The sequence below is a fragment of the Coregonus clupeaformis genome, unplaced genomic scaffold (assembly GCF_020615455.1).
Source record: "Coregonus clupeaformis isolate EN_2021a unplaced genomic scaffold, ASM2061545v1 scaf0347, whole genome shotgun sequence".
NCBI classification, from domain to species: domain Eukaryota; kingdom Metazoa; phylum Chordata; class Actinopteri; order Salmoniformes; family Salmonidae; genus Coregonus; species Coregonus clupeaformis.
The window spans coordinates 200715-224651 of NW_025533802.1; the positions used below are offsets into that span (position 1 = coordinate 200715).

A 23937-nucleotide genomic window follows, 5' to 3' on the forward strand; every position below is an offset into this window, starting at 1 on the left:
GCAGTCTGTCTTTATTTTTCACGTGGACTGAAATATATTGGTTTAAAATCTATTGATGTGACAAGACAAACACTAACATGCCCAGGGTCATCTGCAGTGGTAACCATACATTTGATAGATAAACTGACTGTTGGTCATAGATCCTCTACTCTCGCTTGGCATTCCGTTCCTAGTCAGTCTAGACAGGCAGGCACCACTGATGCGGGGTCCTCCATAAGAGGGGACATGGCGGTGTCTCGCCCTCCCTCTTTCCCTCTCTCTCTCTTGGTCTGCCCACGAGTCAAAGCAGTTCAGCCTCAGGTTGAAGTTCAGCCTTACACCACAAGGGGGAGAAAGGCTTTCTGTTAGTAAATATATATCTCCAGGGAGCTTGACTGACTATCAAGGGCAAGATTGTGGTTTAGAAAGTAGAAGGCCCCTCTTATGGTATATTTACATTTACATTTTACGTCATTTAGCAGACGCTCTTATCCAGAGCGAAATATTTTTATTTTATACTGCCCCCCCCGTGGGAATCGAACCCACAACCCTGGCGTTGCAAACGCCATGCTCTATCAACTGAGCTACATCCCTGCCGGCCATTCCCTCCCCTACCCTGGACGACGCTGGGCCAATTGTGCGCCGCCCATGAATCTCCCGGTCGCGGCCGGCTGCAACAGAGCCTGGATTCGAACCAGGATCTAGTGGCACAGTTAGCACTGCGATGCAGTGCCTTAGACCACTGCGCCACTCATATCTATTGGAATGGTACCCACTTGTGTCCCAATGGGAAACTGTTGGGCAGGTGGTCAGTGATGGGGTCAAAGTAGTTGGTGTAGAGGGGCATGGTTGCAGACTCCAGGTCCTGTGACATATTGGCAAAGATTGGTCCCAGGTCATGGTTTGGTAGCATCCTTTGACCAGGGCAGAGACTGCGCCACATTGCTGACGCTACAGCATCCAGGGTGGACTGGGTCTTCCAGGGGTGGAACGGAGGAAGGTGAGGTGGAAGCTGGGACATTCTGAAGAAAGCTTTGGACAACCAAATTAAAATGCCTGTGTGATCACTAATAGGCCATAACTATTTGTGTCCATAACTGTACAGTTTCAGAGGATCAATCATCACCTTAAAGTGGCATGTAGTTATTTGTCAGATTATATAAATATATTTAGTTTAGATATGTTTGTGATCACGAAAAAGCAATTCATTTTGGTAACTGCTTCACTGCCTTTGTTTAACTCCTGCCAGTGGACCAGTAACTTTCCCTACATTGAACAACTACCCAATCCCATAATGTTGAATACTTAAGTATTGAGTGGAAAAATAATTCCTTACCTTTTAAATAAGATGTTTTGTGGTGAAATATGGCAAAAAGTCAGTACTTTGTCTTTGACCGCAATTTGTTTACACTTGATTTTCCAACTGAGAGATGAGTGATGCACCATTCTAGAATCTAGAACACATCTACTACAATATAATACTTTATTTTCTCCCAGCTTGGGTGTGCCATTTGGTATAAAATCTATATTTTATTAGAAAGTACAATTACTACATAAAAGCACAACTCTGAACGTGTACGAAAGATACAGTAGTAGGTCTAAGATAAACAAATGTAATTTGTATTACACCATTTCTGTAATTTCACTTTACCATGTCTCCTCGAGTCAAGCATGTCGTGTTTTCCTCGTTCTATGTTAAGTAAGCCATAACACAAAAGGGTCGTTATGTCACTGTGTACTCAGCGTCACCCCATTCAATTGTATTGCCAGTGCATTCATTGAATTATTGTGAAACCAAACCAGCAAGTAGTGGTGAAAATCAGGACACGCATACAACATGAAGAGGTTGGAGGAGGTGCGCTAAACAAAACCTTAGACCGTACCATTCCTTACTACATGCAACACCAAACAGCTGTGTACATCACTTCCTGTACTAGTTCTACATGTGAAGTGTGGCTGAAGAAGCTGCATTTCAACTTCGAAATGCAGTCCCAGAGCAACTGGAATTGTCAAAGTGACGTTTAGCAATACCGTTGCCTGGAATAAATGAGAAAAGGAACAATTGAGCTATCCACGAACAAGAGGAGTGGAATGGTAAACACCATTCCGTGCGTTTAGTTGGTAAGCTGGCCACAGTTTATTTATTTTTTATCTAGCTAATCATGCTAACTAGATAGCCAGCTAACGAGACGTTAACAAATCATGCCCGTGTATGAAAGAAGTTAGCTAGTCGTTAGCTAGCTAGCAAAGCAGAATGAAATGGAGTTAGTAACGTTAGTTTGCCGTCTTTTACAGCTTATTTATCCGTCACATTTGCTAGCTAGCCAGTAGCTAACGTTGGCTATCTAAAATGTTAAGTATTTATTGTGGCCGCTTCAACAATAACGTTAGTTGTTGAGGCAAGGCTCGAGCCCAGGTAAATTAGCTACGCCAGAAATGGTGGAATCTTTGGTTACATCATCATGACTCGGACAAAATCTAAAGTAAGTCATGAATTGTCTAATAATGTAAAAACACAAAACGGATCAGTATACTGAACACCATAGTGGCAGTGGATGCATGTCTCTCTCTGTCACTGTGTGTGTCTGTCTGTCTGTCTGTAGGCTACATGATATTGTCGCATCTGTTCATGTCTGTGTGAACAAGCAAGGAATTAATCTTATTCCAAAGGAATAGCTGGGTGATTTAGCAAATACGTCATTTTTGTGTCTCAGGGTTAGATTTATAAGATAAAATGTTTTTTTCCCCCTTTAAGTAAAGACTAAAATAACCTTAAACTAATTTTTTGTCAGTTTTCAATGTTTTAAAAAAATCTTCTAAAGCATTTCATGTCTGGATTTCACTGTTTTGCACTGTTTTAGTCCTGTCTCACATCCAGACTTTTGACATTCTGCTATGTATTGCACTTACAAAAGTCTTTAATTAGAAAATATTTAAAGCACCTGTTTAAAAAAAGAGTTAAAAAAATGGAAAATATATACATATTAGATGTGCATAAGCCATTGAACTTGTCTTTTTTTTTTTTTTACAAACAGTACGGTCGTCTCTAAGTATTGTCATTGCCACCATGACAAGCAAATTAAATCACTTTTTTTCAAAAGTGTGTGTACTTGGTTGTACAGCACCAGTCAAAAGTTTGGACACACCTACTCATTCCAGGGTTTTTCTTTATTTTTACTATTTTCTACATTGTAGAATAATAGTGAAGACATCAAAACTATGAAATAACAACTATGGAATCCTGTAGTAACCAAAAAAGTGTTAAACAAATCAAAACATATTTGGAATTCTTCAAATAGCCACCCTTTGCCTTGATGACAGCTTTGCACACTCTTGGCTCCTTACACATCAGTGTTGTGATGCAAAAATTCTAGCAAAATGTATAGCGCATAGAATAAAAAAGGTATTGTCGGACATTATTCATTCTAATCAGACAGGTTTTTTACATGGACGAAACATTGGCGATAATATAAGGCAAGTACTGGAAACAATAGAACACTATGAAAAATCTGGGAAACCAGGCCTGCTATTCATAGCTGACTTTGAAAAGGCATTTGATAAAGTTAGACTGGAGTTTATATATAAATGCCTGGAGCATTTCAATTTGGGAGAATCTCTTATAAAATGGGTTAAAATCATGTATAGGAACCCTAGGTGTAAAATAGTCAATGTCTATTTGTCAGACAGTTTTAAACTGTCAAGAGGAGTAAAACAAGGTTGTCCACTCCACTATCGGCATATCTATTTATTATGGCCATCGAAATGTTAGCTATTAAAATCAGATTTAACAATAATATCAAGGGCTTAAAAACAAAGGTGTCATTGTACGCTGATGATTAATGTTTTCTTTTAAATCCACAACTTGAATCCCTCCACAGATTCATAGAGGATCTAGATACATTTTCTAACCTCTCTGAATTACAACCAAATTATGATAAATGTACTATTACATATTGGATCAGTAAAAAATACAACTTTTACATTACCGTGTAGTTTACCAATAAAATGGTCTGATGGTGATGTGTGTATATACTCGGTATACATATCCCAAAATAAATAAATGATCTTACTCCAATACATTTTTGTATTGAAAGTGGGTCACCTTCTCCTTTAGTTCACCTGTGGGGCACAAAACCTCTGACATACCGGTGTGGTTAATAAACTACCTTCTCACTTTTTCTGCTAGGGTGCTCTTAATTTCTATTTCTGCCTGTTCCGGTCCTCCTAACTCGGGCATTCTATATGGTCTACCAAATCCCTCCTCCAATGGCAATAACCCTTCTTCATCTGGAGTTCTCCTGATCGTCATTAATACTATCGGTAGACCTTGTACCCCATTTCTTCCTGCTCTCCTGTGTGTTTTCCTTAACCCCTCTCTAATCATACCGTTCACATCAGTATTCTCTTTCTAGACTGTATCTAAAAAAAAGTATTTTGTCCTCTCCTTCGTATATTTATTATTTAATCCTACCATCTACTATCATCCCCCCTTTTTTGAACACGAGTCACAACGTCACTCATGCTTTCAAAAACAAAATACCAACATTGTTTATTAAACCATAATAAAAATGAAATAAAAATGACATCTGATAATACCTCAATTTACTTCTATCCCGTAAAGTAATCCAAGATTAGTACAATTGACTAGCAAAAAAAATTCAAACTCTATGTTCGTGGATTAACCCAGTTAATCTTTCTTAATCATGACCAATGTCATATATCCCTCTTTACTCTACCATTTGGGTAAAATCCCTGTTATATGTAGGAAAAGCTAAGACTGTTTGGGAAGTGAGCAACTTTTTTATCTTCATAAATTGCTCCTCCTCAGAGTTCCAAATTATTTTACCATGGGCTGCCATTGCCTTCCCATAGATAAGATCACTTAATTTACCAGTATGCAGTACATAATGGAGTACCCAAGCTCTACAGTAGTCTATTATTCCCAAAAAGCTCATAATTTGTTTTTTGTTTAACGGTTTTGGTACTTCAAGTATAGAAGAACACTTCACAACTCTTTCTGTATTTCGTCTCTGCATTTATTCCTTAACTCATCCTTCTTCATCTATTTCTGGACAGCTAGTCCCCATCTTAAATTATCCTATCCATCTTCCTATTATTACTATTTTCCTGATCTTATTACTAAATCAATGATCTAGGTAATAGCTGTTTCACATTAGATTGTGCCTTCCTCTGATTTCTGCAGCTCATTGCATTAATTTAGTTTCAAATACCAAGTTGTTGTTTATTAAAACATAATAAAAATGAAATTTAAATGACAACATTTGATAATATCTCAACTTACTTCTATCCCGTAAAAGTAATCCAAGATTAGTACAATTGACTAGCAACAGGTATCCCTCAATCAGGGAAAGCTCTCTCTCTCTTCCGTTATTTTATGGTTCAAATCATATTATTACCAAATTATAATCTTCTTCACACTTTTCACAGTATTATAAATGACCCTCAACTTGATAAAATAAATGTATCTTAATCTTAAAGTCCTCCTCTCATGCCTTTAGAATTACCAGTGTGGATGATTAATTAACACCAGAAAGTCAAGAGTTCAGAGGCCATTGAAATCATTCAACCAACTATTCCATCCCATAGTATAGTAAACATTACCATCATTCTAAATACAGTGGGGAAAACAAGTATTTAGTCAGCCACCAATTGTGCATGTTCTCCCACTTAAAAAGATGAGGCCTGTAATTTTCATCATAGGTACACGTCAACTATGACAGACAAATTGAGATTTTTTTTTCTCCAGAAAATCACATTGTAGGATTTTTAATGAATTTATTTGCAAATTATGGTGGAAAATAAGTATTTGGTCACCTACAAACAAGCAAGATTTCTGGCTCTCACAGACCTGTAACTTCTTCTTTAAGAGGCTCCTCTGTCCTCCACTCGTTACCTGTATTAATGGCACCTGTTTGAACTTGTTATCAGTATAAAAGACACCTGTCCACAACCTCAAACAGTCACACTCCAAACTCCACTATGGCCAAGACCAAAGAGCTGTCAAAGGACACCAGAAACAAAATTGTAGACCTGCACCAGGCTGGGAAGACTGAATCTGCAATAGGTAAGCAGCTTGGTTTGAAGAAATCAACTGTGGGAGCAATTATTAGGAAATGGAAGACATACAAGACCACTGATAATCTCCCTCGATCTGGGGCTCCACGCAAGATCTCACCCCGTGGGATCAAAAGGATCACAAGAACGGTGAGCAAAAATCCCAGAACCACACGGGGGGACCTAGTGAATGACCTGCAGAGAGCTGGGACCAAAGTAACAAAGCCAACCATAAGTAACACACTACGCCGCCAGGGACTCAAATCCTGCAGTGCCAGACGTGTCCCCCTGCTTAAGCCAGTACATGTCCAGGCCCGTCTGAAGTGCATTTGGATGATCCAGAAGAGGATTGGGAGAATGTCATATGGTCAGATGAAACCAAAATAGAACTTTTTGGTAAAAACTCAACTCGTCGTGTTTGGAGGACAAAGAATGCTGAGTTGCATCCAAAGAACACCATACCTACTGTGAAGCATGGGGGTGGAAACATCATGCTTTGGGGCTGTTTTTGTGCAAAGGGACCAGGACGACTGATCCGTGTAAAGGAAAGAATGAATGGGGCCATGTATCGTTAGATTTTGAGTGAAAACCTCCTTCCATCAGCAAGGGCATTGAAGATGAAACGTGGCTGGGTCTTTCAGCATGACAATGATCCCATACACACCGCCCGGGCAACGAAGGAGTGGCTTCGTAAGAAGCATTTAAAGGTCCTGGAGTGGCCTAGCCAGTCTCCAGATTTCAACCCCATAGAAAATCTTTGGAGGGAGTTGAAAGTCTGTGTTGCCCAGCGACAGCCCCAAAACATCACTGCTCTAGAGGAGATCTGCATGGAGGAATGGGCCAAAATACCAGCAACAGTGTGTGAAAACCTTGTGAAGACTTACAGAAAACGTTTGACCTGTGTCATTGCCAACAAAGGGTATATAACAAAGTATTGAGAAACTTTTGTTATTGACCAAATACTTATTTTCCACCATAATTTGCAAATAAATTCATAAAAAATCCTACAATGTGATTTTCTGGATTTTTTTCTTCTCATTTTGTCTGTCATAGTTTACCTGTACCTATGATGAAAATGACAGGCCTCTCTAATCTTTTTAAGTGGGAGAACTTGCACAATTGGTGGCTGACTAAATACTTTTTTCCCCCACTGTATTTCATAAATGTTACTTATCCCAAGTGTTCATTAAGTCCTCATGACATTTATTCTCATAAGAAATAATGTATACCCTAAACTCAGTAAAAAAAAAAAACAGGAAAAACTCCATAGAAATTCACTGTGTGCTCTTTTAAGACCCATCACCTATGAACTGTTGAAAACCCCCTAAATTCAACATAGCAACCCTTTATAAACATCATACTAGGTGTGTTGTTTTTTATTTGAAAAACCCAATTGAAAAACAACAACCAAAAATAGCCAGGCCCCACTTAATTTGGTAGCTCACTTTTACGACCTAAATACTGCCTAACTTCACTACTGCTCCCCCTAGCCCTGGGCAACATTCCAATGAGATAAGCTAATCTCTTTCTCCTGGTTATACATTTTGTTAACCTTCAATTACCATCAGTAATCTAAAGATGGTAAGTACACACAAAACATGATACAGATATCCCCAGTCCTAACTCATCAATAATCGTTTGTATCAATCTAATTCCTCATAACTAATCTCACAATGATTATTGAACCCCTAAATCTGCTCCATGTGATCTCATCTCAAATGATCCATTATCAATTATTTTACCAACACCATAGGAAAATCTGTCTCCCCTGCTATTGTTCCTTTCGCCCCTGTAAATGTCATATTTCATTCATTAGCCAATACAATCACATACTCCGTGTAAGTAAGACATTATATTTTATTCCAGGCATCCCCTTAACATAATGCTATAGGAGACTTCCATCAATCCTGGAAGACACTATATAATACCACGTTTCATTAAGTTCACTACACCTTCTAATATAACCCTATAACACCTTTCTATTAATTTTATCATCGCAACCTGTTGCATTGATGTTTTAAAAAATATAAACCTATTGTTTAATAACTTTATACTTATAACCTAAGTTTATTCAATCCATCATCCTAATAGTCACAACTATATCCCATTGTTCAACGTACCATAACCAGATTATCGTTTTAGAAATCACCAATTATTTTCATACACCACTGGTGTTACCCAACCTATACAATAAAGTAATAACCATTAGACTTTGTCAAATAAATTCTTTTCATTCAACTATTCAAACTTCTGCTCGATACAGTCAAGCAAGTACAACTCTTTTACCCGGGAACTAGAACCATAAATTATTTTCCTTTGTCCTCAACTTAAATAATTTTCATAGCTCTATCGCAATTTCAGTTTGCTATTCAATTTCTTTAACTGTTCTCTCTGATTAGGCCCTAATTAATAAAACAAATACTTGCTATCGTTGATAAGTATACATTTAGTTATATTCCTATCATTTGAAATATGTACTGTCTCTCACCCCTTCCCCCCCTCCCTGCTCCTTCCTACACAACGGGGGAGGTGCGGGGACCTGCCCTAATCATCTTCCTTCTTAGGAAATCATGTCATTCGTACTTGTAACATACACTGCTCAAAAAAATAAAGGGAACACTTAAACAACACATCCTATCTCTGAATGAATGAAATAATCTTATTAAATACTTTTTTCTTTACATAGTTGAATGTGCTGACAACAAAATCACACACAAATTATCAATGGAAATCAAATTATCAACCCATGGAGATCTGGATTTGGAGTCACCCTCAAAATTAAAGTGGAAAACCACACTACAGGCTGATCCAACTTTGATGTAATGTCCTTAAAACAAGTCAAAATGAGGCTCAGTAGTGTGTGTGGCCTCCACATGCCTGTATGACCTCTCTACAACGCCTGGGCATGCTCCTGATGAGGTGGCGGATGGTCTCCTGAGGGATCTCCTCCCAGACCTGGACTAAAACATCTGCCAACTCCTGGACAGTCTGTGGTGCAACGTGGCGTTGGTGGATGGAGCGAGACATGATGTCCCAGATGTGCTCAATTGGATTCAGGTCTGGGGAACGGGCGGGCCAGTCCATAGCATCAATGCCTTCCTCTTGCAGGAACTGCTGACACACTCCAGCCACATGAGGTCTAGCATTGTCTTGCATTAGGAGGAACCCAGGGCCAACCGCACCAGCATATGGTCTCACAAGGGGTCTGAGGATCTCATCTCGGTACCTAATGGCAGTCAGGCTACCTCTGGCGAGTACATGGAGCACACGGCCCCCCAAAGAAATGCCACCCCACACCATGACTTACCCACCGCCAAACCGGTCATGCTGGAGGATGTTGCAGGCAGCAGAACGTTCTCCACGGCGTCTCCAGACTCTGTCACGTCTGTCACATGTGCTCAGTGTGAACCTGCTTTCATCTGTGAAGAGCACAGGGCGCCAGTGGCGAATTTGACAATCTTTGTGTTCTCTGGCAAATGCCAGACGTCCTGCACGGTGTTGGGCTGTAAGCACAACCCCCACCTGTGGACGTTGGGCCCTCATACCACCCTCATGGAGTCTGTTTCTAACCATTTGCGCAGACACATGCACATTTGTGGCCTGCTGGAGGTCATTTTGCAGGGCTCTGGCAGTGCTCCTCCTGCTCCTCCTTGCACAAAGGTGGAGGTACCAGTCCTGCTGCTGGGTTGTTGCCCTCCTACGGCCTCCTCCACGTCTCCTGATGTACTGGCCTGTCTCCTGGTAGCGCCTCCATGCTCTGGACACTACGCTGACAGACACAGCAAACCTTCTTGCCACAGCTCGCATTGATGTGCCATCCTGGTTGAGCTGCACTACCTGAGCCACTTGTGTGGGTTGTAGATTCCGTCTCATGCTACCACTAGAGTGAAAGCACCGCCAGCATTCAAAAGTGACCAAAACATCAGCCAGGAAGCATAGGAACTGAGAAGTGGTCTGTGGTCACCACCTGCAAAACCACTTCTTTATTGGGGGTGTCTTGCTAATTGCCTATAATTTCCACCTGTTGTCTATTCCATTTGCACAACAGCATGTGAAGTGTTTTGTCAATCAGTGTTGCTTCCTAAGTGGACAGTTTGATTTCACAGAAGTGTGATTGACTTGGAGTTACATTGTGTTGTTTAAGTGTTCCCTTAATTTTTTTGAGCAGTGTATTTTCATAGACCTTTCTAGAATACTTCTAAAGCTATCTAATTCAACTTTTCACATTTCTCAATCCACGTAGTAATCTAGGTCCATAGCCCCAATGCGAAAGCTTTACCCACTGTCTCTACCTGGGTTCGAACCAGGGACCCTCTACATACATTGCCAGTCACTCCACAAAATCCGCGATCCTTTCAAAGCAACTACTTCCAGTTCATAGAGCAAGTGACGTCACCAAATGAAAACCGCACTAGCTCTCACCTCATTCAGCAACACAAAAACTACCTCTCCCTGCACCTATTCCTGTTGAATAAGTGAGTCTTTCTATTTAACCCAAACCACGCTGCAAATCTTCCATTCATCATCACCAAACCAAATACTCAATAGTATCCGGTTACCACCCATACCAGCCGTTGAATTCACTCATACATACAGATTTCACCTTATGCCATTGAAATGCCCAATAAACCATAATAGTTCAATGAAACCCTCTTGGCTCTCTACTATATTATACATTACTTCTATAACCACATTAGTTATGGTCCGATTACCCATTAAACCTTATCACATAATCAAACAATGGCACAACCTTAAACTCATATGGGGCGGCAGGTAGCTTAGTGACTAAGAGCGCCGTGCCAGCAACCGAGAGGTCACCGGTTCCAGTCCCCGAGCCGACCAAGTGAAAAATCTGTTGATGTGCCCCCGAGCAAGGCACCCAACCCCTGTAAATCGCTCTGGACAAGAGCGTCTGCTAAATGACTTGTAAATGTAAATATTCTCTACTTTCTCACCCATGACGTACGTCTACGTTTGGGTGAGAAAGTTCATACGTATACAGTGGGGAAAAAAAGTATTTAGTCAGCCACCAATTGTGCAAGTTCTCCCACTTAAAAAGATGAGAGAGGCCTGTAATTTTCATCATAGGTACACGTCAACTATGACAGACAAAATTAGGAGAAAAAAATCCAGAAAATCACATTGTAGGATTTTTTATGAATTTATTTGCAAATTATGGTGGAAAATAAGTATTTGGTCAATAACAAAAGTTTCTCAATACTTTGTTATATACCCTTTGTTGGCAATGACACAGGTCAAACGTTTTCTGTAAGTCTTCACAAGGTTTTCACACACTGTTGCTGGTATTTTGGCCCATTCCTCCATGCAGATCTCCTCTAGAGCAGTGATGTTTTGGGGCTGTCGCTGGGCAATACGGACTTTCAACTCCCCTCCAAAGATTTTCTATGGGGTTGAGATCTGAAGACTGGCTAGGCCACTCCAGGACCTTGAAATGCTTCTTACGAAGCCACTCCTTCGTTGCCCGGGCGGTGTGTTTGGGATCATTGTCATGCTGAAAGACCCAGCCACGTTTCATCTTCAATGCCCTTGCTGATGGAAGGAGGTTTTCACTCAAAATCTCACGATACATGGCCCCATTCATTCTTTCCTTTACACGGATCAGTCGTCCTGGTCCCTTTGCACAAAAACAGCCCCAAAGCATGATGTTTCCACCCCCATGCTTCACAGTAGGTATGGTGTTCTTTGGATGCAACTCAGCATTCTTTGTCCTCCAAACACGACGAGTTGAGTTTTTACCAAAAAGTTATATTTTGGTTTCATCTGACCATATGACATTCTCCCAATCCTCTTCTGGATCATCCAAATGCACTCTAGCAAACTTCAGACGGGCCTGGACATGTACTGGCTTAAGCAGGGGGACACGTCTGTCACTGCAGGATTTGAGTCCCTGGCGGCGTAGTGTGTTACTGATGGTAGGCTTTGTTACTTTGGTCCCAGCTCTCTGCAGGTCATTCACTAGGTCCCCCCCGTGTGGTTCTGGGATTTTTGCTCACCGTTCTTGTGATCATTTTGACCCCACGGGGTGAGATCTTGCGTGGAGCCCCAGACCGAGGGAGATTATCAGTGGTCTTGTATGTCTTCCATTTCCTAATAATTGCTCCCACAGTTGATTTCTTCAAACCAAGCTGCTTACCTATTGCAGATTCAGTCTTCCCAGCCTGGTGCAGGTCTACAATTTTGTTTCTGGTGTCCTTTGACAGCTCTTTGGTCTTGGCCATAGTGGAGTTTGGAGTGTGACTGTTTGAGGTTGTGGACAGGTGTCTTTTATACTGATAACAAGTTCAAGCAGGTGCCATTAATACAGGTAACGAGTGGAGGACAGAGGAGCCTCTTAAAGAAGAAGTTACAGGTCTGTGAGAGCCAGAAATCTTGCTTGTTTGTAGGTGACCAAATACTTATTTTCCACCATAATTTGCAAATAAATTCATAAAAAATCCTACAATGTGATTTTCTAGATTTTTTTCTCCTCAATTTGTCTGTCATAGTTGATGTATACCTATGATGAAAATTACAGGCCTCTCATCTTTTTAAGTGGGAGAAGTTGCACAATTGGTGGCTGACTAAATACTTTTTTTCCCCACTGTATATGTATGTATGTATGTATGTGTATGCATGTGTATGTATGTGTATATATGTATATGTGTGTGTCTGTATATGTTTGTGTGTATGTATAGTGTGTGTGTATATATATATATATATGCGAAAAAATTATATGTGGGATTGGAAGTGATTCAGATAGATTGTAACTTCTATCAATGTAACTATCTGCAGTATTAAAGCTGATTTACCCCCTTAAAAAAATTAAATAATTTAATGGTAGTTTTCATCAGTTTTATATGAAATTTCATTTCCACCACACTGCCATTACCACAATGCTAAGTTATTACCATCACGGTAAGGTGTATTATATTACAATTCATATTGAAAATTTTCCCCATATGTGAACCTTAAATGCTTGTTATTAAGATAATTCCAAAATTAATGTAAAATATTAAAATGTTGACGTGGTAAATACATGTTTCTGAGTATCATCGAGGCATATACAGTGAGGGAAAAAAATATTTGATCCCCTGCTGAATTTGTACGTTTGCCCACTGACAAAGACATGATCAGTCTATAATTTTAATGGTAGGTTTATTTGAACAGTGAGAGACAGAATAACAACAACAAAATCCAGAAAAACGCATGTCAAAAATGTTATAAATTGATTTGCATTTTAATGAGCTAAATAAGTATTTGACCCCTCTGCAAAACATGACTTTGTACTTGGTGGCAAAACCCTTGGCAATCACAGAGTTCAGACATTTCTTGTAGTTGGCCACCAGGTTTGCACACATCTCAGGAGGGATTATGTTCCACTCCTTTGCAGATCTTCTCCAAGTCATTAAGGTTTCGAGACTGACGTTTGGCAACTCGAACCTTCAGCTCTCTCCACAGATTTTCTATGGGATTAAGGTCTGGAGACTGGCTAGGCCACTCCAGGACCTTAATGTGCTTCTTCTTGAGCCACTCCTTTGTTGCCTTGGCCGTGTGTTTTGGGTCATTGTCATGCTGGAATACCCATCCACAACCCATTTTCAATGCCCTGGCTGAGGGAAGAAGGTTCTCACCCAAGATTTGACGGTACATGGCCCCGTCCATCGTCCCTTTGATGCGGTGAAGTTGTCCTGTCCCCTTAGCAGAAAAACACCCCCAAAGCATAATGTTTCCACCTCCATGTTTGACGGTGGGGATGGTGTTCTTGGGGTCATAGGCAGCATTCCTCCTCCAAACACGGCGAGTTGAGTTGATGCCAAAGAGCTCGATTTTGGTCTCATCTGACCACAACACTTTCACCCAGTTCTCCTCTGAATCATTTAGATGTTCATTGGCAAACTTCAGACGGCCCTGTATATGTGCTTTCTTGAGCAGGGGGACCTTGCGGGCGCTGCAGGATTTCAGTCCTTCACGGCGTAGTGTGTTACCAATTGTTTTCTTGGTGACTATGGTCCCAGCTGCCTTGAGATCATTGACAAGATCCTCCTGTGTAGTTCTGGGCTGATTCCTCACCGTTCTCATTGATCATTGCAACTCCACGAGGTGAGATCTTGCATGGAGCCCAAGGCCGAGGGAGATTGACAGTTCTTTTGTGTTTCTTCCATTTGCGAATAATCGCACCAACTGTTGTCACCTTCTCACCAAGCTGCTTGGCGATGGTCTTGTAGCCCATTCCAGCCTTGTGTAGGTCTACAATCTTGTCCCTGACATCCTTGGAGAGCTCTTTGGTCTTGGCCATGGTGGAGAGTTTGGAATCTGATTGATTGATTGCTTCTGTGGACAGGTGTCTTTTATACAGGTAACACACTGAGATTAGGAGCACTCCCTTTAAGAGTGTGCTCCTAATCTCAGTTTGTTACCTGTATAAAAGACACCTGTCCACAGAAGCAATCTGGGAGCCAGAAATCTTTCTGATTGAGAGGGGGTCAAATACTTATTTCCCTCATTAAAATGCAATTCAATTTATAACATTTTTGACATGCGTTTTTCTGGATTTGTTTTCTGTCTCTCACTGTTCAAATTAACCTCCCATATAATTATAGACTGATCATTTCTTTGTCAGTGGGCAAACGTACACAATCAGCAGGGGATCAAATACCTTTTTCCCTCACTGTATGGACATTTTAGACATGACGATGAATACATATAATCAAAACTTCCAAATAGTAAAAAAACTAACACTTTTTTGGGGGGATGTTGTATAAAATACCTTAGGCAAAATGTCTATAATTTCCTTTTCAATTAAAATAGCACATTTTATGACGTGGTGGTAATTACATTTCTCCTCGGGTATTTGTAGAAACCGATAAAAAATCTTCATATTCTTAAATAGTCTCAGCCACTATTACTGTTTCCAGACAGTGAAGAAAATATTCAGATATAAAAAGCAGTTTCAAGAGGTTTAATTTTCAAAAACATTTAACGTCCAAAAGTGCCCCTATTTGCAAAATCAACCAGCTATGATGGAAAACTTGTATACTCAAGGTTTAGGAGTATCCTGTGTACAGTTCCTGAACCAGCCCCTTTGCAAACAGTGGTTTGTGCAATCAAGTTCAGAATGTGGTCTCTCTTGTGTTTTCTATATTTGCCCAGCCAAGGCCGTTTGCCATCTTTTGAAGGTGTACACCTGTTCTGTAATCAGTGCTGTGGAAAGCATAATTTGAGCTGGGCAAACCTTCCTCCCTACTCTCCTTTCTGTTTAAATAGTTACCAGAGTGAGAAAAATAGCCACAAAAGCCCCGTCACAGGAGCTGTCAGGTTGACTGAGTAGATACTGATTCTAACGTTAGACCAGCGGAGGGGACTGTACTGCAGGACTCCACGGTGTTCATGGGATAAGAACAGCCAGATCCTATCTTCTATCACAGTGTTTCCCAAACTTGGTCCTGGGCCCCCTCCTGGGTGCACGTTTTGGTTTTTGCCCTAGCACTACACAGCTGATTCAAATAACCAACTTATCACGCATTGATTATTTAAATCAGCTGTGTAGTGCTAGGGCAAAAACCAAAATGTGCACCCGGGGGGCGGGCCCAGGACCGAGTTTGTAAAACCCTGTTCTGGTGCGTTCAGTTCGCTTGAACGTTTGCTGCGTTGCGTAACTGTTTGTACTGAACGACACGTTTCCCCAGAACGTTCTTGAACAGACTTTGAGGTACGTTTGGTGGGTGTGGCTTGAAGCAATGACTGACGTATTTAAAGGGCAGTGGTCATGCTGACAGCGTTCCCGAACCCACAACCCAACCCCTCCCTGTTTTTCAACTGGTCGTTCAGGACAGCACCATTTACAATCAATTGAACGTTCCAGAACGTAAAAACGTACTGAACTCAACCCTGGTCTGTGTGTCTCTCCATTTGTGGAAGAGACTGCGATGACATGTTTCACCTATTTGGGCTTTGATGCATACAGTTTGATGCTAAACATGCAAAAACAGGATTTTAACAACATACTTACAACAGTTAGCAAAGTACTGTTTACACAAGCAGCCAACCAGTGATGTGTGAACATTCATTTGCTACCCTTCAACAGGTATTTGACATTTTTAAAGGGATACTTCAGGAATCTGGCAATGAAGCACTGTATCTACTTCCCCATAGTCAGATGAACTCATGGATACCATTTTTATGTCTCTGCATCCAGTATGAAGGAAGTTGGAGGTTGTTTTGCGAGCCAATGTTAACTAGCGTTAACGCAATGACAAAGTCTATGATATCTACTAGTATACTAACAGTTACCATAGACTTCCAGTCATTGCGCTAACGCTAGTTAGCAATTGTGCTTTCCAACTGCACTAAGAGACATAGAAATGGTATCCACAAGTTCATCTGACTCTGGGGAAGTAGATAAAGGGCTTCATTGCCAAAATCAATCCTGAAGTATCCCTTTAAGGTCTGAAGTGCACTTGCCCATCAGCCAAGTAAGGAGTAGGCTATTGGTTGCCTGTCAGATATGATCACTTACATGCAGAAATGCGATAAATTCTGTATTTTATGTGACCATAGTGTGTGGTTGTTTTCAGTATAAACGGTCACCTGCCCAATGGAACAACCTGACTGCTCAGTTCACTTGCCCCAGGTGATAAGGCAACCCGTTATGTCAATCCCTGTTGATACTTGTGGCTGTTTTCAGTAGTGTTAGCCTTCCTATTTGCCGGCTCCATTGCTGACCCTTCTCCCTTTCTGTCCAATCAGGGCAAGACATTACAACATTTCCCCCAACACAATCTAACAATGATGTTGACCCTGTCCCAGGCTGCCGTCTCTTTGTTTTCTGCCCAGTACTCTGGAATGATAGTAGTGGTGGAAAGGCAACACCTTCGCCATTCATGTGTCTGCGTGACTCTTAGTGCCCTTTTTGTTATATGTTTACGTGGTTATCCTCTGTTTTTCTGGTTGGTCCCTATGGTTGTCATTGCTTAGCTACTGAGCCGTGCAGTTTGTTATCATGGTTGCAATGAGGGCTGTCCCAGAGGTGTGTGTGTGTGGGTGGGTGCTCGAGCCACAAATGAACTCTGCACTATGGAAACTACTCAAAGCTAGTAACTACCCAAGCAGCAGCAGACTGTAAAGGAGAACCAGCAGAACCTGTAGGGGTGTTTCTTTCTCTTCAGCCTGTCCCAGTGGACTCAGACCTGAGGGAGCAGCTAAAGCGACATGTACCAGCTGCACTGACAATGAATGGCCAGTGAAGCCTATCTTCAGTGTATAGAACTGAATGGTTCTGAATAGAGTGCAAGGATTTGATGGCCTTTTCCTCCAAAGCTGTGTTAGAGCGGATTTGCAGACTATAGAGATCACAAGGTTAAAGCTGGAGAGCACAGTCTTCCACAGCCGACAGATGCTGACGGATGAATGGATGGATGGATATAGTACGCATTCCTCTAATCAGCTGAACATGGCATCTCTCCAGTCCCTCATCCTTCTCCTCTTCGTGTCTGGCATCCCGCTCTGCTCCGGCGGGTTAAGGCTTTGATTCACAGGCGGCAGACTCTTAACGCAAGGCCTATAAACTGTTTCTACCCCGTCTTCTTCCTCCCACTCCTACACTTCCACTGCTGCTCTGCAGCTATCCTTTGGGACAGATGCACACCAGATGTTTTCAAGTACTTGGCTACATATTTCCACTTTCCTCCACTCTCTTCTTCTCTCCTATTGCTCTGCCTGTCTTTGCCTTTTGCTGTGGGGGGGGGGCGTCGTCGTCCCATATTTCGCAGCAGTCTGTTGCGCTGGCTGGCTGACTGCTCCCCTCCCCAGGACGGCCTGTCTCCCAGTGGGTCCCCTGTGCCTGGCCGACTGACTGGTCGGCTGCCTGGCTATGGGCAGCGCATGCGTGGGAGCCTGATAATGATCTATATATACTTTTCACATACTTCTCGCTCTCTCTGCCCCCCTTCCACCTCCCCATTTCTCTCTCTTTCTCCTCTCTTCCCTCGGCTCCCTCGCTGGCTACTATTCTCGCATCCATTCTAGTGTGTGCGAGTATGCATGTGGACATACAGTATGCATGTAATATTGATGGCTCCAGGCAGAAAAGGATTGTCCCATATCTGGCCTGTTATCTTCCATAGCTCTGCCATCACTCAGTCTAAAGCATGTGCTGCTGTACAGTACCGTCTAAGGAAGAGGAGGAGGGGATACGTGAGGAGGTAGAAGAACACTGGAGGGAAGATGTTTGTTTTGGCTGACTCGGGCCTGCATGAGCTAGTAATGCCAGTTCTACCTCTGACTTTCAAATGTCGAGACTCGAGAGAGGGAATGTAGCTTAGATTGAACGCTGGTGAGAGGGGAAACAAAAACTTGTCCATAGCATAGGGCCTACTCTGCTTCCTCTCCCTCCCCTCTCCTCTTGTCATTCTCAGATTCCCTCACATAGCATCACATAGCCTGAGGAACAGGGGCATCTAAATCAAGTCACTGGCTCTTTTTATATTCATGCTAAGAAGGCAAGGCCCTGGCTTTGTCAAGGGAGGTGCCAGCTGCCAAGTTGTCCTGCTACACTATATCCCATTTCAAGTCACAGTACACCCCCGAGCGCTTTACCGGGCAGGGATGATACTGTACACACCCTGTTGATCAGCCGATTTATTCATGTAAACACCTGTGAAACTGCATTGGACAGAAGGTAGTATAGAATGCATTTATACCATAGTAAAGGAATGGTATCATGTTTTGTTCTAAGGATTTAGCCACTATGCCTATATGGTGGCCGTCTATATGATGCTGCTGGCCTCACTCATTAGAGAGGAAATTAGAGGACGGACTGAAGTTCAACTTTCCATCTGCTCAAATTTCCAGTTGCAAAACAAATAACTCATCAAAAGCAAATGCGTTTTTTCCTTCTTCCTCTCCTCACTCTTTCCCTCTTTTTAGCTCTCTTCTTCCTGTCAAGTATCTCCTCATTTTACCGACTCCTTTCGTGCTCTCACCCTCTCGCACTTGATTTATCCCTCCCTCTTGTCTTTCCATTTCTCTTTCTCTGTGTTTAAAGAACTTGTATCCTCTGTGAGTGTGAGGCGGATTGACTGGGGATTAAGAAGTATTGAAGCTGAAAAGGCGGGGTAAGGGAGATTTCTGTTAACTGATGTGCTCACATTTGCAGATCCCTCACACATACATATCAGGGTTTCCGTTATGAAAATTATTGGTTGAGGTTGGGGGATTGTGGAGGCCAGGTCAGCTGATGCAGCACTCCATCACTCTCCTTGGTAAAATAGCCCTTACACAGCCTGGAGGTGTGTTGGGTCATTGTCCTGTTGAAAAGGAAATGATAGTCCCACTAAGCTCAAACCAGATGGGATGGCGTATCGCTGCAGAATGCTGTGGTAGCCATGCTGGTTAAGTGTGCCTTGAATTCTAAAGAAATCACAGACATTGTCACCAGCAAAGCACCCCCACACCATAACACCACCTCCTCCATGCTTTATGGTGGGAAATACACATGCGGATATAATCCGTTCACCCACACCGCGTCTTACAAAGACACGCCAGTTGGAACCAACAATCTCCAATTTGGACTCCAGACCAAAGGACAAATTTCCACCGGTCTAATGTCCATGGCTCGTGTTTCTTGGCCCAAGCAAGTCTCTTCTTATTGGTGTCCCTTTAGTAGTGGTTTCTTTGGAGCAATTCGACCATGAAGGCCTGATTCACACAGTCTCCTCTGAACAGTTGATGTTGAGATGTCTGTTACTTGAAATCTGTGAAGCATTCATTTCTGAGGCTGGTAACTCTAATGAACTAATCCTCTGCAGCAGAGGTAACTCTGGATCTTCCATTCCTATGGTGGTCCTCATGAGAGCCAGTTTCATCATAGCGCTTGATGGTTTTTGCGACTGCACTTGAAGAAACTTTCAAAGTTATTGAAATGTTCCGTATTGACTGACCTTCATGTCTTAAAGTAATGATGAACTGTCATTTCTCTTTGCTTATTTTAGTTGTTCTTGCCATAATATGGACTTGGTCTTTTACCGAATAGGGCTATCTTCTGTATACCCCCCTACCTTCTCACAACACAACTGATTGGCTCAAACGCATTAAGAAGGAAATAAATTCCACAAATTAACATTTAAGAAGGCACACCTGTTAATTGAAATGTATTCCAGGTGACTACCTCATGAAGCTGGTTGAGAGAATGCCAAGAGTATGCAAAGCTGTCATCAAGGCAAAGGGTGGCTGTTTGAAGAATCTCAAATATAAAATACACTTTTTTTGGTTACTACATGATTCCATATGTGTTATTTCATAGTTTTGATGTCTTCACTATTATTCTACAATGTAGAAAATAGTAAAAAAAAAAAAAAGAAAAACCCTTGAATGAGTAGGTGTTCTAAAACTTTGGACCGGTAGTGTGAAGCACTTTTTAATCGTGGGCCAAAAACTATTTTTAACAGACAATTACATTTAGAAATGTTGTGCAGTGATTGGGCTTGTAAAAGTGCTAGCTGACAGATTTTCCGATAAAAGGCTGTGTCTGTATGCCATGCGTGTGATACATAACGAATATACGCGCCAATTTAATTCCACAAAATTATGCAAATTGACCCATTGACCGATAAGCATGACTGGTCAAATGTATTTCCATCAACTGGTATTTCCATCAATGAATAGGCTAAAAAGCATTTATTTTCTTCTCCTGGACAATTGACCGGTGCCAATTTATTTATCAGCGTTTAAATTTTTTTAATGGCCAAAAGCTGGCTATTACTGGCTAACAGAAACCCTGATGCATATATTATTATTATTATTATTATTATTATTATTATAATAATAATAATAATAATAATAATACTAATAATATTATTTATTATTATTATTATACACACACTCTCATCCTGTTTTCTGCAACGCTGTATCTCTCTACCATTCTGCCAATCCCTGGGCTCCATGTGGGATTTGGATTAGAGTCTTTAAAGACATCTTTAATGAGCACTAATTTATCCGTGAGTGCTGACGTGTTGGGTACTTTACAACAGATAGCCAGCGCAAGGATGGAGGATTACTTGAACACATGTAGCAGGACCGTTTAACGACCCACGATCGTGCCATGGTCAGTCTGACGGGTCGAGGTCTGAGTGGTAGTAGGACGTTTTCCTAGAGATAGAAAGCAGTGGTCGTTCTATCTTGATTCTCTGAATCGCTTTAGCTCCTCTGAGCTCGTGTTTCTTTCTGCTCCTCGGTTACTGCCAGTGGTGTGTTGTCTGCGAAGGTGTCCGTATTGGAGCCCCCATTATGCCTGATTCCTCCTGGCTCTCTCCAGCTGGGCTGTTTAGCTGAAAACAAACAAGCTGTTTGTTCCGGCTGTGCATCATTTATGTGGTAAACAGTTAGTCTAATTGGGAAAGATGCAAGCAGCAACAATGGATTGTTATAGGATATCAATCGTAACAACTTCTTAACCACCTACTTCTCTCTTGTTGTCTTTCAGAGCTCCATTCTCGTGATTGGTCCGAGCCTCTGTCCGTCTGGCCCAGTGGACCCCTCCCCCTTGGAAGCATCTCTCAGCCCAGAGTGTGCCAGTCAGAATGGGACAATAGCCGCAGTCGCCATCGGACCTCCCCCTTCCTCTATTTGCTCTCTGTCTGCCCCTTCCCCACACCCTTCCCCTAACACACACACAGCCAGCCCCTGACCACTCCTCCTCCCACTGTACTGGTTACGAAACCATAGTCCTCTGTAAAGGATAGGGTCCTATACAGCTGCCTACGCTCCCTTTGTTGTTGGTGGCTGTTTGTGTGGAGGGCCCCCATGAGAGTAGCAGCTAGGTAACAGAAGGCAGCACAATAACACCCAGTCAGCCGTTTACAGGAAACAAACGAGCTGTGGTGGTGGTTGGGACACTGATGGAATTCTAGTAGCATGATGTTGGGCTGCCATAGCCACCACACACCATCGATGAACCAGAGGGCCACCAGCAGACTTTGGAGATCGACACATCTCGACTTGTGGTGGGACAAGAGGTTGAAATAGACACAATAAAGATATATATTTTTTCCCCCATATTTTTTTTTAACCTAATTTTTTTGGGTTTCTGCAGTGATCAGCTGAACCAAAGTGCCTTCACGGTTTCTCACTGTCCTTTTCCTATAAACTTGATCTAACTTCATATCACACTCCAATATCTGAAAACTATTTCAACATATTTTAAGGATTTTGCACTACACCTCCATATCCATTGTCTGTTGTACTTATCATATCATACACAGTTGCACAGTACTGACAGTGCACACTTGTTTACAGTAAAAACATACACCTCCATACATACTGTTGAAAATCCCACCCCATATTCTACCCAGCCACAAAGTAAGCATTTTCTCACAGCGTTCCTCTAGTGTAGGTCGCTAGGACTAACGAAGCCAAACAAATCACCAAACCGCTCTCCAAGTTCCTTGTTGCGAAGCAGAGATGGCGATGTGGCTACAGTCAAAATGGCGCTACCTGTTCATGTTCCTGGGTGTCCAGCTCGTCGTCATGGCTCTGCTGTCCCGCGACGGCTACCACAAGCGAATGTCGTACTTCATACGGATTTTCCGCAAGCCGGAGACACCAGCGTTGGGGACGTCTGGTGCCGACTCGCCCCACTCACGCAACAACACGGGCAGTGACGTCTACGCCAACTTGTCCCTCCTTGTCAAGGCCCACGGCCGGGTCGAGGACATGCCCCACTGCCCCAAGACGTCTCCCCTGATAGGTGAGTTCACCCATAGAAATAGAAGTCCTAGCAGCCCGATTCTATTTATATGAGTTCACCAGCCGCCGTCTTCAGTTACCCAGCCCTCCCCGTATCTCTTACTTCATTCCCTCTTCAGACTGAAACTGAAGAGGGAATGTTTTTTACAATTTACGCCAGAACAATACTTTCTTGAAAAAGAAAGTGGCTGAGATACTTGATTGGTGTGCCAGGAAACGAAATGTGGGCAGTAGGAAAGCCTCGGTAGGTTTGTTGTGCAAGGGAATTTCCAAATAATTCCACACATGCAACTGTCCTTGCTTGTTAGTTGGCTACTGATCTGACTAGGTTGGATGGGTAGTGGGCTTGCAAAATTTCGGTAGTAGAAATCCTGGTTGGAGAATTCTGTATTTCCTGCTTATTCTGTTCTGATTCCGGGAGTCCTCCAACCAGGATTTCTGGGAAAGTTACCAGAATTTTGAGTAGACATGATATGGTGGAACCTTGGCTTCACCTATACAGTCAGGAATTGATCAATGTTCAATGATGGCCCCTAGTAAGGGAAGGAAGGATGTGTTTTGACTTTGAGATCATTCAAACTGATCCGAGACTTGGTGGCGGCTGACCCAACAGGAGTGTTTGTTGTACGCTTCGACTAGAGGGACTGAATATACTTGTGTTCAAATGAAGGTCAGTTTACCTTGTGTCCAACTTCCTAATTTTTTACCTTCTAATTTGGATAGCCACACTGAAACCAAGAGATTTGCCTACAGCAAAGGCTCCTACAATGTTTTGCTGTGCCCTTTTATATTCTACAGGTATTTGTTTGCAGTGGTTACTGACTTTGTGAAGTGACAAACTTCAAAGCACATAGGCTACATAGCCTAGACCTACGCTCCCCTACGTATTTATTTGGACACTGAAGCTAAAACCTTTTAATTTGGCTCTATACTGCAGCATAACATGTTTTATATGAGACGACAAAACAGAATGGATATAGGGGAAATGGATAAAAGGGGCAACACTGCATTCTGTACTGTCGTAAAACATTTGATCTCAAATCCCAAAAACCCTGTTAGAACGAGCATGCTAGCATGGACAACATACTGATTTTGAATTATTTGGTGTGTGTGTTATGATATTGGTCTAGCAATAAAATGCTG

The 23937-nt window shown here is 42.1% G+C and overlaps 1 protein-coding gene and 1 long non-coding RNA gene across 2 annotated transcripts in view; one reads left to right on the forward strand and one right to left on the reverse strand.

Moving 5' to 3' along the window:
• Window positions 1-75: 75 nt before the first annotated feature.
• LOC123484516 lies at window positions 76-1407 on the reverse strand. The gene is made up of 3 exons (XR_006658562.1): window positions 1316-1407; window positions 756-1011; window positions 76-313 (listed from the first exon to the last, which is right to left on the reverse strand). It is a non-coding gene; the product is annotated as an uncharacterized LOC123484516 (long non-coding RNA).
• Window positions 1408-1877: 470 nt separating this feature from the next.
• Window positions 1878-23937, forward strand: part of LOC121560952 (beta-1,4-galactosyltransferase 3-like) — a 29449-nt gene continuing 7389 nt past the window's right edge. The window contains exons 1-2 of the mRNA XM_045214977.1: window positions 1878-2100; window positions 21533-22795. Coding sequence (XP_045070912.1) covers window positions 22510-22795 — 286 coding nt within the window. The 5' untranslated portion in view covers window positions 1878-2100; window positions 21533-22509. The remainder of the gene's footprint in view (window positions 2101-21532; window positions 22796-23937) is intronic.